This window comes from Leuresthes tenuis, unplaced genomic scaffold, assembly GCF_036924035.1.
Source record: "Leuresthes tenuis unplaced genomic scaffold, fLeuTen1.0.hap1 SCAF_24, whole genome shotgun sequence".
NCBI lineage: Eukaryota > Metazoa > Chordata > Actinopteri > Atheriniformes > Atherinopsidae > Leuresthes > Leuresthes tenuis.
The window spans coordinates 913,012-927,268 of NW_027325378.1; the positions used below are offsets into that span (position 1 = coordinate 913,012).

Genomic DNA, 14,257 nt, shown 5'->3' on the forward strand with positions numbered 1-14,257 from the left:
CACGTGCACACAAATACGTGCACACACACGCTTTTAGTTGAACACAATAGAAGCACTTGTGAGTTTCTCCACTTCGATTGTGCGATGAAAGAGAGACCGCGAGCTAAAAGGAAGGCGTCCAGAGAACAGACACAAACACACTCAGAGACACACAGACACACACACACACACACACACACACACACACACACACACACACACACACACACACACACACACACACACACACACACACACACACAGACACACACACACACACACAGACACACACACACACTCAGAGAGAGAACACACACAAACACACACACACACACACACAGACACACACACACACTCAGAGAGAGAACACACACAAACACACACACACACACACACACACACACACACACACACACACACACACACACACACACACACACACACACACACTCAGAGAGAGAACACACACAAACACACACACACACACACACACACACACACACACACACACACACACACACACACACACACACATTGCCGTGGCAACAATGGAGGTCGGGGTCAAGGGGAGGAGGAGGGATTGAGGTGTATCCTATTACCCATAATCCCCGAGGGGAAAGTGAACGCGATCACATAAAATCCCCCCATTCCCTCCTGAGCATACCTGTGTGTGCGGTTGACTTGGTTTCCATCCCATAACTTTTCGGATGACATTTAAATCAGACCTTAAATGTGCTGCTGATGTCATCACCAAACATGAAAAGCTACAACCTGTTTGTGGTCTGGATGCTACGTTCACTTCCCAGCAGAATTCTGGGAATTAGCAGTTTTTATGGTGAAGCTCCAGATTATCGACTGATTTGTTCATGAAGCAAAACTAAAGCGTGAGATACAGCTGGAGGCTGCAAACATGTGGACTCAGGTAATGTCAACAGCTGTTTGATCAGCTGATTGATCTGCATTCATCAGAGAAAAAGAGACAATTATTTGTAGAATTCAGCCTCGAAAAATTGCGATTTATAACATAAATGAATGTTCTTTTTATGGGGATTTAATTCAACAAAACACATTAATGTTTCAAAGATAAAAAGTTATTTTTGTTATTAACCTTCTTTAAACAGGTCATTGAGACGTGGAATCAAACACACGGTTTAACCAATCAGATTGATTATAATAATAATAATAATAATAATAATAATAATAATAATAATAATAATAATAATAATAATATAGTGCAGAAAACAGATTCTGAAACATTCTGCATCACAGGAAACACAAAGATAAATAAGCTGGCAGCAGAACGCGGATGGATTTGTACGATCTGTGAACAACGCCACATCGTGCCATGTCCGCCGCCTGGGTGACACGGCGCCACGGCAACACGGCGCCACGGCAACACGGCGCCACGGCAACACGGCGCCACGGCAACACGGCGCCACGGCAACACGGCGCCACGTTACGATGACGCTTCGTCACCTCCTGGTTTGGGATTAAAATGCGACCGACCAGAAGAGTTCTTCCGATATTCCTGGGCCTGGTTTTGGACCTCTGACCCATTCTCTTTGTATTTTCTGTCTGCGGAGGGTTTTAAAGCTGAACCCGTCCACCTTCCTCGGCCTCTCCGGCCCCGGCTGATGAAACAGATTTCAAACACGTCGCACCACCACAACAACATGAACACAAACACAGCTGCGTCACATGGAGTTTACTCAGGGAGAAACATCTAAAACAAGACGAATTTCTGCATCTAAACACCTTAAATTAGTCACCCTGACCCTGGAGGGTTGGGGTTTGGGTCGGTTCTGCTGGGAGCTGAAAACAAAGACTGCAGGAGGAAGAACACAGAGGAGGGATGGATGCCTGAAGGTGACTTTAGGAGGAAGGAGATGAGGAGAGGTTTAATTTTTCATTTCCAGGAGATCACCAGATTTAATATGAGAGGGGGGGGTGGGGGGGGTGAGTATGGGGAGACGGGGGGGGGGGGGAGGGGGGGGGTGCAGGGAATGAAGAGGCGGGGGGGAAGGATGGGGGGGGGGGTATGTGGGGAATGAAGATGAGGAGCAGATGAAGCAGTGATGGATGATCTGCGAACATGTCTGGACTCGACTGTCTGACGGCGTCCTGTGAGCTCGTGCTTCCTGGAGCTGCGTCGGATCAGAACCCAGAACCCAGAACCCAACCCAGAACCCAGAACCCAACCCAGAACCCAGAACCCAGACGGAGTTTTCAGGCACGAACCGCCACAAGAAGGAAGGAAAAAATACAGAAAAAGTAAAGAAGCACTAAAACGGGCCGAGCAGAAAATCTGAGGTGGCAAGAGAATGAAGTAAAATATTCATCCTGATCCTGAGATGTGCTGAAAGCCTCGACACGGCCCACACTTTAATGGATGTTAACATGTTCAGAGTCTCAGACCCGAACCGATGGGCTCTGGTTCTGCTCCGGTCCTTCAGTCCACAGCTCAGACTCAGACCTGAACCGACCCGACGGGCTCTGGTTCTGCTCCGGTCCTTCAGTCCACAGCTCAGGCTCAGCCTGAACCGACCCGACGGGCTCTGGTTCTGCTCCGGTCCTTCAGTCCACAGCTCAGGCTCAGCCTGAACCGACCCGACGGGCTCTGGTTCTGCTCCGGTCCTTCAGTCCACAGCTCATGGAGCCAAAAGAGTTTCTGAGGTGGATTCTTGTTTTTTCATTTCTGAACATTCTTCTTCTTAAATCAGATGTTTTGTGGTGTAAAAGTTCTGATTTGCAGATATCAGAAACCTATGTTCTGATGTCTGAGGTGTGCTGGATCAGCCGACCATCAGAACCGCGATCCGTTCTGTCACTGAAGCAGAGACTGAGATCAATAAAGCTCCACAGAACGCCGTCAGCGGGGCGTTTGTGAGGAGAACATCTGATCAGATGCTGGCGCTGATCCGGTTTGCTGCTGGCGTACGAAGCAGCATTAAACGATGCTGCTGTTTATGTGTCACCGGGCTGAACCGACTCGCTGCGCTGCGAGTCCCAGACGCCGGTCTGATGGACACACTCATTCATTATTAACACACACACAAACAGCCGCTTCATAATTCATGGGCAGTAAAATAATGAATAAATAAAGTGAAGAAAGAGATGAGATCAGAGCGAACATCATCGCACTGAAACTCACACAGACTGAGCTGTCACTCAAACACACACAGACTGAGCTGTCACTCAAACACACACAGACTGAGCTGTCACTCAAACACACACAGACTGAGCTGTCACTCAAACACACACAGACTGAGCTGTCACTGAAACACACACAGACTGAGCTGTCACTCAAACACACACAGACTGAGCTGTCACTCAAACACACACAGACTGAGCTGTCACTCAAACTCACACAGACTGAGCTGTCACTCAAACACACACAGACTGAGCTGTCACTCAAACTCACACAGACTGAGCTGTCACTCAAACACACACAGACTGAGCTGTCACTCAAACACACACAGACTGAGCTGTCACTCAAACACACACAGACTGAGCTGTCACTCAAACTCACACAGACTGAGCTGTCACTCAAACACACACAGACTGAGCTGTCACTCAAACTCACACAGACTGAGCTGTCACTCAAACTCACACAGACTGAGCTGTCACTCAAACTCACACAGACTGAGCTGTCACTCAAACACACACAGACTGAGCTGTCACTCAAACACACACAGACTGAGCTGTCACTCAAACACACACAGACTGAGCTGTCACTCAAACTCACACAGACTGAGCTGTCACTCAAACACACACAGACTGAGCTGTCACTCAAACTCACACAGACTGAGCTGTCACTCAAACTCACACAGACTGAGCTGTCACTCAAACTCACACAGACTGAGCTGTCACTCAAACACACACAGACTGAGCTGTCACTCAAACACACACAGACTGAGCTGTCACTCAAACACACACAGACTGAGCTGTCACTCAAACTCACACAGACTGAGCTGTCACTCAAACTCACACAGACTGAGCTGTCACTCAAACACACACAGACTGAGCTGTCACTCAAACACACACAGACTGAGCTGTCACTCAAACACACACAGACTGAGCTGTCACTCAAACTCACACAGACTGAGCTGTCACTCAAACACACACAGACTGAGCTGTCACTCAAACTCACACAGACTGAGCTGTCACTCAAACTCACACAGACTGAGCTGTCACTCAAACACACACAGACTGAGCTGTCACTGAAACACACACAGACTGAGCTGTCACTCAAACTCACACAGACTGAGCTGTCACTCAAACTCACACAGACTGAGCTGTCACTCAAACACACACAGACTGAGCTGTCACTCAAACTCACACAGACTGAGCTGTCACTCAAACACACACAGACTGAGCTGTCACTCAAACACACACAGACTGAGCTGTCACTCAAACTCACACAGACTGAGCTGTCACTCAAACACACACAGACTGAGCTGTCACTGAAACACACACAGACTGAGCTGTCACTCAAACTCACACAGACTGAGCTGTCACTCAAACTCACACAGACTGAGCTGTCACTCAAACTCACACAGACTGAGCTGTCACTCAAACACACACAGACTGAGCTGTCACTCAAACACACACAGACTGAGCTGTCACTCAAACACACACAGACTGAGCTGTCACTCAAACACACACAGACTGAGCTGTCACTCAAACTCACACACACAGACTGAGCTGTCACTCAAACTCACACAGACTGAGCTGTCACTCAAACACACACAGACTGAGCTGTCACTCAAACACACACAGACTGAGCTGTCACTCAAACACACACAGACTGAGCTGTCACTCAAACTCACACAGACTGAGCTGTCACTCAAACTCACACAGACTGAGCTGTCACTCAAACACACACAGACTGAGCTGTCACTCAAACACACACACACAGACTGAGCTGTCACTCAAACACACACACAGACTGAGCTGTCACTCAAACACACACAGACTGAGCTGTCACTCAAACTCACACACACAGACTGAGCTGTCACTCAAACTCACACAGACTGAGCTGTCACTCAAACTCATTTTGCTTCCTGCTGACGTCTCGTTTTGTTCTGATCAAACACGGTTCTCTGTTCTTCAACAGGAAAATTCCACCCATTCAAACCGTTTCAGGTCCAAACAGTTCTCACCTAAGAGCAGTGGAACCCAATCAAGCTCCCCAAGCACCTAAAATATCATGAAGAACCAGCAGAACTCTGCTGTGAACCACCAGAACCTCAATGTAAAGACCTTTCAGCAGCACTAAGAACATCATGATAAAGCATCGATCCAAGTCCAACACTATCAGTCTAATCAAGAAACCCAGAACCTCATCTTGGATCCCGACCCGTGAGAACCTTCAAGATAAAGTAGAACCTAAATGTGACGACAACAAGGACAGAAAGACGAACCGTAAGATTTTCCATCAAGTCATACAATAAATGCACCAAAAGTACTGTTTCATTTCATTTTTCCTTTCATCGAGGATCATCAGAACCCCCCCCCCCCCCATCAGGACCCCCCCATCAGACCCCCCCCCCCCCCATCAGAACCCCCCCCATCAGAACCCCCCCCCCCCCCCCCATCAGAACCCCCCCATCAGAACCCCCCCCCCCATCAGAACCCTCCTCTTTAGAACCCTGCGGAACAACAGAACCTCTAACAGGCTGGAATTAAAAGCATGAGGCCTCAGAGCTGCTCGGTGTGACAGGAGGCGGCTGGGGGGGGGGGTTTAATGTCAGGCCGGCTGAGGGGGGGGCGGGGCTCCTGCTGCATCAGACCGTCAGTCAGCTGGAGAAGGTGTTTATGGGACCGCGGCGGCGTGTTACAGCAGGTCTGAGTGGCTGGCTTGTTGAAACCTGACACACACGTTCACACGTGTCTCCGTGGGAATGAAACACCCGACACCTCAGCACGCCGCCGTGCACGCCGCCGTGCACGCCGCCGCACGCACACGAGCGTTGCTGTGGTCGGAGGTTCTCCTCATCAGCAGCTTCCTTTCAGTTCATTCATGTAAACAACAACCGATAACTGATCAGATCGATTATTTAATCAATACTAACTGTTCACCAGCTGAATAATAACAGCACATCTTGTGTATAACACATATTTATGCCATTGTGTTATATATATCTTGTATCCTTATTTCTATTTTTAATGAGCTGATGACATTTATCATTTATACATGTTGAATATTTTATTGCATATTATGGAAGGTTTTCTGTGTGTCACTATGAAAATAAACAAGAATATAATATAATGTGATATAATATAATATAATATAATATAATATAATATAATATAATGTGATATGATATAATATAATGTAATGTAATATAATATAATATAATATAATATAATATAATATAATATAATATAATATAATATAATGTAATATAATATAATGTAATATAATATAATATAATATAATATAATATAATGTTATATAATATAATGTGATATGATATAATATAATATAATGTAATATAATATAATATAATATAATATAATATAATATAATATAATATAATATAATGTAATGTAATATAATGTAATATAATATAATATAATATAATGTGATATGATATAATATAATATAATGTAATGTAATATAATATAATATAATATAATATAATATAATATAATGTAATATAATATAATGTAATATAATATAATATAATATAATGTTATATGATGTAATGTTACATATAAACTAAAGACAGCGACACAGTGCTGTATCTATTCGATTAGCGTACTACTTGCTAATCACACTGTGTTTATTGTTTGCACACACACCAGCAGCTGTGTCTGTGTGTGTGTGTGTGTCTGTGTGTGTGTGTGTGTGTGTGTGTGTGTCTGTGTGTGTGTGTGTGTCTGTGTGTGTGTGTGTGTGTCTGTGTGTGTGTGTGTGTGTGTGTGTGTGTGTGTGTGTGTGTGTGTGTCTGTATGTGTGTGTGTGTGTGTGTGTGTGTGTGTGTCTGTGTGTGTGTGTGTGTGTTTTCACTCAGGCAATAAACACCAGCCCGATGTGTACTCTGCAGCCATTAGGAGTTAATGAGTGCAGTTCTAACACAGCCCGCTGCCTTAATGACCTCCACTAACCATTTGCTACCTGATGAGCTCAGTGCTAACGCAGCTTAGCATGCCACATTAATGTCTCCACAATTAACCTCCCAATGAGACGCCATGACGGCAAAAAGAAGCTACAAAACCAAACAGAGGAGAAACGTCTGCCACAATCGACTGACTGCAGGTTCCGACCATGTGACCCGACTCACCTGCACATTTGGTCCTGGCTCTGAGCGGTGGCCCAGGGTTTCCTGTGCCTCCTTCCAGGGGCCTCGTGAGCAGCACGCTGATCTCATACTCTGTGTCGGGGTCCAGGTGTCCAATCTTGTGTGTGGGCTTATCGACAGGTGTGGTGTCGATCAGCATTCCCGCCATCGTACGGTACTCCACCTGGAAAACAAATAGTCTCATCAGAAACAAGTAGAAGCCCATAAGAGGTAACCTGACCCTCCTCTCAGGTCCAGGGCCTTCTCTTGGACCACTAGAACCTCATCAGATACAAGTAGAACCACATTTAAGGTAACCTGACCCTCCTCTCAGGTCCAGGGCCTTCTCTTGGACCACTAGAACCTCATCAGATACAAGTAGAACCACATTTAAGGTAACCTGACCCTCCTCTCAGGTCCAGGGCCTTCTCTTGGACCACTAGAACCTCATCAGAAACAAGTAGAACCACATTTAAGGTAACCTGACCCTCCTCTCAGGTCCAGGGCCTTCTCTTGGACCACTAGAACCTCATCAGAAACAAGTAGAACCACATTTAAGGTAACCTGACCCTCCTCTCAGGTCCAGGGCCTTCTCTTGGACCACTAGAACCTCATCAGATACAAGTAGAACCACATTTAAGGTAACCTGACCCTCGTCTCAGGTCCAGGGCCTTCTCTTGGACCACTAGAACCTCATCAGAAACATGTAGAACCACATTTAAGGTAACCTGACCCTCCTCTCAGGTCCAGGACCTTCTCTTGGACCAATAGAACCTCATCAGATACAAGTAGAACCACATTTAAGGTAACCTGACCCTCCTCTCAGGTCCAGGGCCTTCTCTTGGACCACTAGAACCTCATCAGATACAAGTAGAACCACATTTAAGGTAACCTGACCCTCCTCTCAGGTCCAGGGCCTTCTCTTGGACCACTAGAACCTCATCAGATACAAGTAGAACCACATTTAAGGTAACCTGACCCTCCTCTCAGGTCCAGGGCCTTCTCTTGGACCACTAGAACCTCATCAGATACAAGTAGAACCACATTTAAGGTAACCTGACCCTCCTCTCAGGTCCAGTGCCTTCTCTTGGACCACTAGAACCTCATCAGATACAAGTAGAACCACATTTAAGGTAACCTGAACCTCCTCTCAGGTCCAGGGCCTTCTCTTGGACCACTAGAACCTCGTCAGATACAAGTAGAACCACATTTAAGGTAACCTGACCCTCCTCTCAGGTCCAGGGCCTTCTCTTGGACCACTAGAACCTCGTCAGATACAAGTAGAACCACATTTAAGGTAACCTGACCCTCCTCTCAGGTCCAGGACCTTCTCTTGGACCACTAGAACCTCGTCAGATACAAGTAGAACCACATTTAAGGTAACCTGACCCTCCTCTCAGGTCCAGGGCCTTCTCTTGGACCACTAGAACCTCATCAGATACAAGTAGAACCACATTTAAGGTAACCTGACCCTCCTCTCAGGTCCAGGGCCTTCTCTTGGACCACTAGAACCTCATCAGATACAAGTAGAACCACATTTAAGGTAACCTGACCCTCCTCTCAGGTCCAGGGCCTTCTCTTGGACCACTAGAACCTCGTCAGAAACAAGTAGAACCACATTTAAGGTAACCTGACCCTCCTCTCAGGTCCAGGGCCTTCTCTTGGACCACTAGAACCTCGTCAGATACAAGTAGAACCACATTTAAGGTAACCTGACCCTCCTCTCAGGTCCAGGGCCTTCTCTTGGACCACTAGAACCTCGTCAGATACAAGTAGAACCACATTTAAGGTAACCTGACCCTCCTCTCAGGTCCAGGGCCTTCTCTTGGACCACTAGAACCTCATCAGATACAAGTAGAACCACATTTAAGGTAACCTGACCCTCCTCTCAGGTCCAGGGCCTTCTCTTGGACCACTAGAACCTCATCAGATACAAGTAGAACCACATTTAAGGTAACCTGACCCTCCTCTCAGGTCCAGGGCCTTCTCTTGGACCACTAGAACCTCGTCAGATACAAGTAGAACCACATTTAAGGTAACCTGACCCTCCTCTCAGGTCCAGGGCCTTCTCTTGGACCACTAGAACCTCATCAGATACAAGTAGAACCACATTTAAGGTAACCTGACCCTCCTCTCAGGTCCAGGACCTTCTCTTGGACCACTAGAACCTCATCAGAAACAAGTAGAACCACATTTAAGGTAACCTGACCCTCCTCTCAGGTCCAGGACCTTCTCTTGGACCACTAGAACCTCGTCAGATACAAGTAGAACCACATTTAAGGTAACCTGACCCTCCTCTCAGGTCCAGGGCCTTCTCTTGGACCACTAGAACCTCATCAGAAACATGTAGAACCACATTTAAGGTAACCTGACCCTCCTCTCAGGTCCAGGGCCTTCTCTTGGACCACTAGAACCTCGTCAGATACAAGTAGAACCCCATTTAAGGTAACCTGACCCTCCTCTCAGGTCCAGGGCCTTCTCTTGGACCACTAGAACCTCATCAGAAACAAGTAGAACCACATTTAAGGTAACCTGACCCTCCTCTCAGGTCCAGGGCCTTCTCTTGGACCACTAGAACCTCATCAGATACAAGTAGAACCACATTTAAGGTAACCTGACCCTCCTCTCAGGTCCAGGGCCTTCTCTTGGACCACTAGAACCTCGTCAGATACAAGTAGAACCACATTTAAGGTAACCTGACCCTCCTCTCAGGTCCAGGGCCTTCTCTTGGACCACTAGAACCTCGTCAGATACAAGTAGAACCACATTTAAGGTAACCTGACCCTCCTCTCAGGTCCAGGGCCTTCTCTTGGACCACTAGAACCTCATCAGATACAAGTAGAACCACATTTAAGGTAACCTGACCCTCCTCTCAGGTCCAGGGCCTTCTCTTGGACCACTAGAACCTCATCAGATACAAGTAGAACCACATTTAAGGTAACCTGACCCTCCTCTCAGGTCCAGGGCCTTCTCTTGGACCACTAGAACCTCGTCAGATACAAGTAGAACCACATTTAAGGTAACCTGACCCTCCTCTCAGGTCCAGGGCCTTCTCTTGGACCACTAGAACCTCATCAGATACAAGTAGAACCACATTTAAGGTAACCTGACCCTCCTCTCAGGTCCAGGGCCTTCTCTTGGACCACTAGAACCTCATCAGATACAAGTAGAACCACATTTAAGGTAACCTGACCCTCCTCTCAGGTCCAGGGCCTTCTCTTGGACCACTAGAACCTTATCAGAAACAAGTAGAAGCCCATAAGAGGTAACCTGACCCTCCTCTCAGGTCCAGGGCCTTCTCTTGGACCACTAGAACCTCATCAGATACAAGTAGAACCACATTTAAGGTAACCTGACCCTCCTCTCAGGTCCAGGGCCTTCTCTTGGACCACTAGAACCTCATCAGATACAAGTAGAACCACATTTAAGGTAACCTGACCCTCCTCTCAGGTCCAGGGCCTTCTCTTGGACCACTAGAACCTCGTCAGATACAAGTAGAACCACATTTAAGGTAACCTGACCCTCCTCTCAGGTCCAGGGCCTTCTCTTGGACCACTAGAACCTCATCAGATACAAGTAGAACCACATTTAAGGTAACCTGACCCTCCTCTCAGGTCCAGGGCCTTCTCTTGGACCACTAGAACCTCATCAGATACAAGTAGAACCACATTTAAGGTAACCTGACCCTCCTCTCAGGTCCAGGACCTTCTCTTGGACCACTAGAACCTCATCAGAAACATGTAGAACCACATTTAAGGTAACCTGACCCTCCTCTCAGGTCCAGGACCTTCTCTTGGACCACTAGAACCTCATCAGATACAAGTAGAACCACATTTAAGGTAACCTGACCCTCCTCTCAGGTCCAGGGCCTTCTCTTGGACCACTAGAACCTCATCAGATACAAGTAGAACCACATTTAAGGTAACCTGACCCTCCTCTCAGGTCCAGGACCTTCTCTTGGACCACTAGAACCTCATCAGAAACAAGTAGAACCACATTTAAGGTAACCTGACCCTCCTCTCAGGTCCAGGACCTTCTCTTGGACCACTAGAACCTCATCAGAAACAAGTAGAACCACATTTAAGGTAACCTGACCCTCCTCTCAGGTCCAGGGCCCTCTCTTGGACCACTAGAACCTCGTCAGATACAAGTAGAACCACATTTAAGGTAACCTGACCCTCCTCTCAGGTCCAGGGCCTTCTCTTGGACCACTAGAACCTCATCAGAAACAAGTAGAACTACATTTAAGGTAACCTGACCCTCAAGAATGAATTGCCCTTCTGGGACTAATAAAGTTTTCTAAGTCTAAGAACCACCTAATGGACCATTAAAATGCTTCTGATGTGGTCAGAAGATGCTCCAGGAGGACCACCAGAAACCCACCAGAATCCTCTGGTACACCAGCAGAGATCACCTCTTCACGGAACCCGACTCTCATGGACCTATAGGACCCATAGGACCCTCCTATGGTAGAAGAACCTCTGTGAAGAACCTCTGTGGGTCACATCTCACACCTCCTCAGGAACAGTGGCCTGCTATCAGCTCACCTGGGCACTAGAACCCAGTTTAGTCCAGAATCCCCATTCTATGTTAAATGAGTGTTAGAACCGGCTTACACATCAGAGTGAGATCAATATTCACCTCTCTATCGATGATTGGTCCGTCTCCATTGATGGAGTTGGCGTTAAGTTGGATCCAAAGGTACGTGGCGCCAACTGCTGTCAGCTGAGGCGGGGCGATGGGAACCGGAGGCTCTGAGGGACCAACAGAACCAGGATCAGATCGACAGGCAGAGAACCGCACACACACTCACGCACAAACACAATCCTCCGGGTTTCACTGATCTTTTAACGAGGGAGAAAGGAGGAACCAGTTAATTAATATTCGTGACCTTCGGCGAATCACAGCAGACCTGGATTCTATTACCCACAATCCTCGGTGGGGCTGCTCCAGTTCCGCCTGACCCACTTCATCACACTCACATACACAAACACACTTTTCAGTCCGAGGTCACCTGCTGCGGATCAGGGAATCATGAGACCAGCACACACCTTCTCATCTGTTTGCAGAGGGATCAAACACGTCTGTCATATCGTTGTCCCGATATTGATCAGCTCTGCTTTGATTGATACCTGATGATCTGGGTTTGGGTTCCTCATATGTCAGGTGATCAGGTGTTTCACTGCGCTCAGGAGTACGATTTGTGATTATAATTTGTGTTTCCACTAATTCTTATTTGAAAGAAATTTAGAAAAACATAGTTCTCAGGTGGGGTTGTTAGAAAGTCTTCATTCATAATGCTTCACAGATCTATTTAACACTTCCGGGATCAATGAAACCCTCTGAAGGGAACTGAACACCTCAGATCAATAACAATCATTCTCAGGCAAACAGGAACTCAATAATGAAAAGAAATCTCTGTTTATCCAAAGAAACCCACCACTGATCAACAGAAATATTTGTCAAACCATTAGTAAAAATACTTTTCAAATCAGTAAAACTATTTCTGGACCAAAAGAAACACACCACATTTTCCTTCTCCAAACTGGATCGATAAAACCCCTGTGAGACCAGAAATCCCGTCTTTGATTAACAATAAACCCTTATTGGAATGTTGCGAATCGTCATGGATCAATAAAAACATTTGTCCGGCCAGTAGTCATCAAATATCTGTCACCATTAAACCATTAAAAAACCCTCATGGGTCAATAAAACTGCTTATACACCAATATAAAACTCTCTTTGGTCAATAAAATCCCCATCTGATCAATGAACCCTTTTATCGTACCACTGCTCTTCATCAAACCAATAGAACCTGATCACAGATCAATAAAATCTGATCACAGAAATATAGAACCTGATCACAGGTCAATAGAACCTGATCACAGGTCAATAGAACCTGATCACAGAAATATAGAACCTGATCACAGAACAATAGAACCTGATCACAGATCAATAGAAACTGATCACAGATCAGTAGAACCTGATCACAGAACAATAGAACCTGATCACAGATCAATAAAATCTGATCACAGAAATATAGAACCTGATCACAGAACAATAGAACCTGATCACAGATACATATGAAAATGATCACAGATCAATGGAACCTGATCACAGATAAATAGAACCTGATCACAGAACAATATAACCTGATCACAGAATCAATAGAACCTGATCACAGATCAATAGAACCTGATCACAGATCAATAGAACCTGATAATAAATCAATAGAACCTGATCACAGATCAATAGAACCTGATCACAGAACAATAGAAACTGATCACAGATCAGTAGAAACTGATCACAGATCAATAGAACCTGATCACAGATCAATGGAACCTGATCACAGATCAATAGAACCTGATCACAGATCAATAAAATCTGATCACAGAAATATAGAACCTGATCACAGAACAATAGAACCTGATCACAGATACATATGAAAATGATCACAGATCAATGGAACCTGATCACAGATAAATAGAACCTGATCACAGAACAATATAACCTGATCACAGAATCAATAGAACCTGATCACAGATCAATAGAACCTGATCACAGATCAATAGAACCTGATAATAAATCAATAGAACCTGATCACAGATCAATAGAACCTGATCACAGAACAATAGAAACTGATCACAGATCAGTAGAAACTGATCACAGATCAATAGAACCTGATCACAGATCAATGGAACCTGATCACAGATCAATAGAACCTGATCACAGAACAATATAACCTGATCACAGAATCAATAGAACCTGATCACAGATCAATATAACCTGATCACAGATCAATAGAACCTGATAATAAATCAATAGAACCTGATCACAGATCAATAGAACCTGATCACAGATCAATAGAACCTGATCACAGATCAGTAGAACCTGATCACAGATAAATAGAAACTGATCACAGATTAATAGAACCTGATCACAGATCAGTAGAACCTGATCACAGATCAGTAGAACCTGATAATAAATCAATA

The 14,257-nt window shown here is 45.6% G+C and overlaps 1 protein-coding gene across 7 annotated transcripts in view; it reads right to left on the bottom strand.

Annotated features, from left to right (window-relative positions):
* LOC140284937 (receptor-type tyrosine-protein phosphatase mu-like) overlaps nt 1–14,257 on the bottom strand; it is a 195,647-nt gene that overhangs the window by 77,325 nt on the left and 104,065 nt on the right. For all 7 annotated transcript variants that reach the window (XM_072378984.1, XM_072378986.1, XM_072378987.1 and 4 more), the window contains exons 8-9: nt 11,907–12,019; nt 7,269–7,449 (exon numbers count right to left, since the gene is read on the bottom strand). In XM_072378984.1, coding sequence (XP_072235085.1) covers nt 7,269–7,449; nt 11,907–12,019 — 294 coding nt within the window. The remainder of the gene's footprint in view (nt 1–7,268; nt 7,450–11,906; nt 12,020–14,257) is intronic.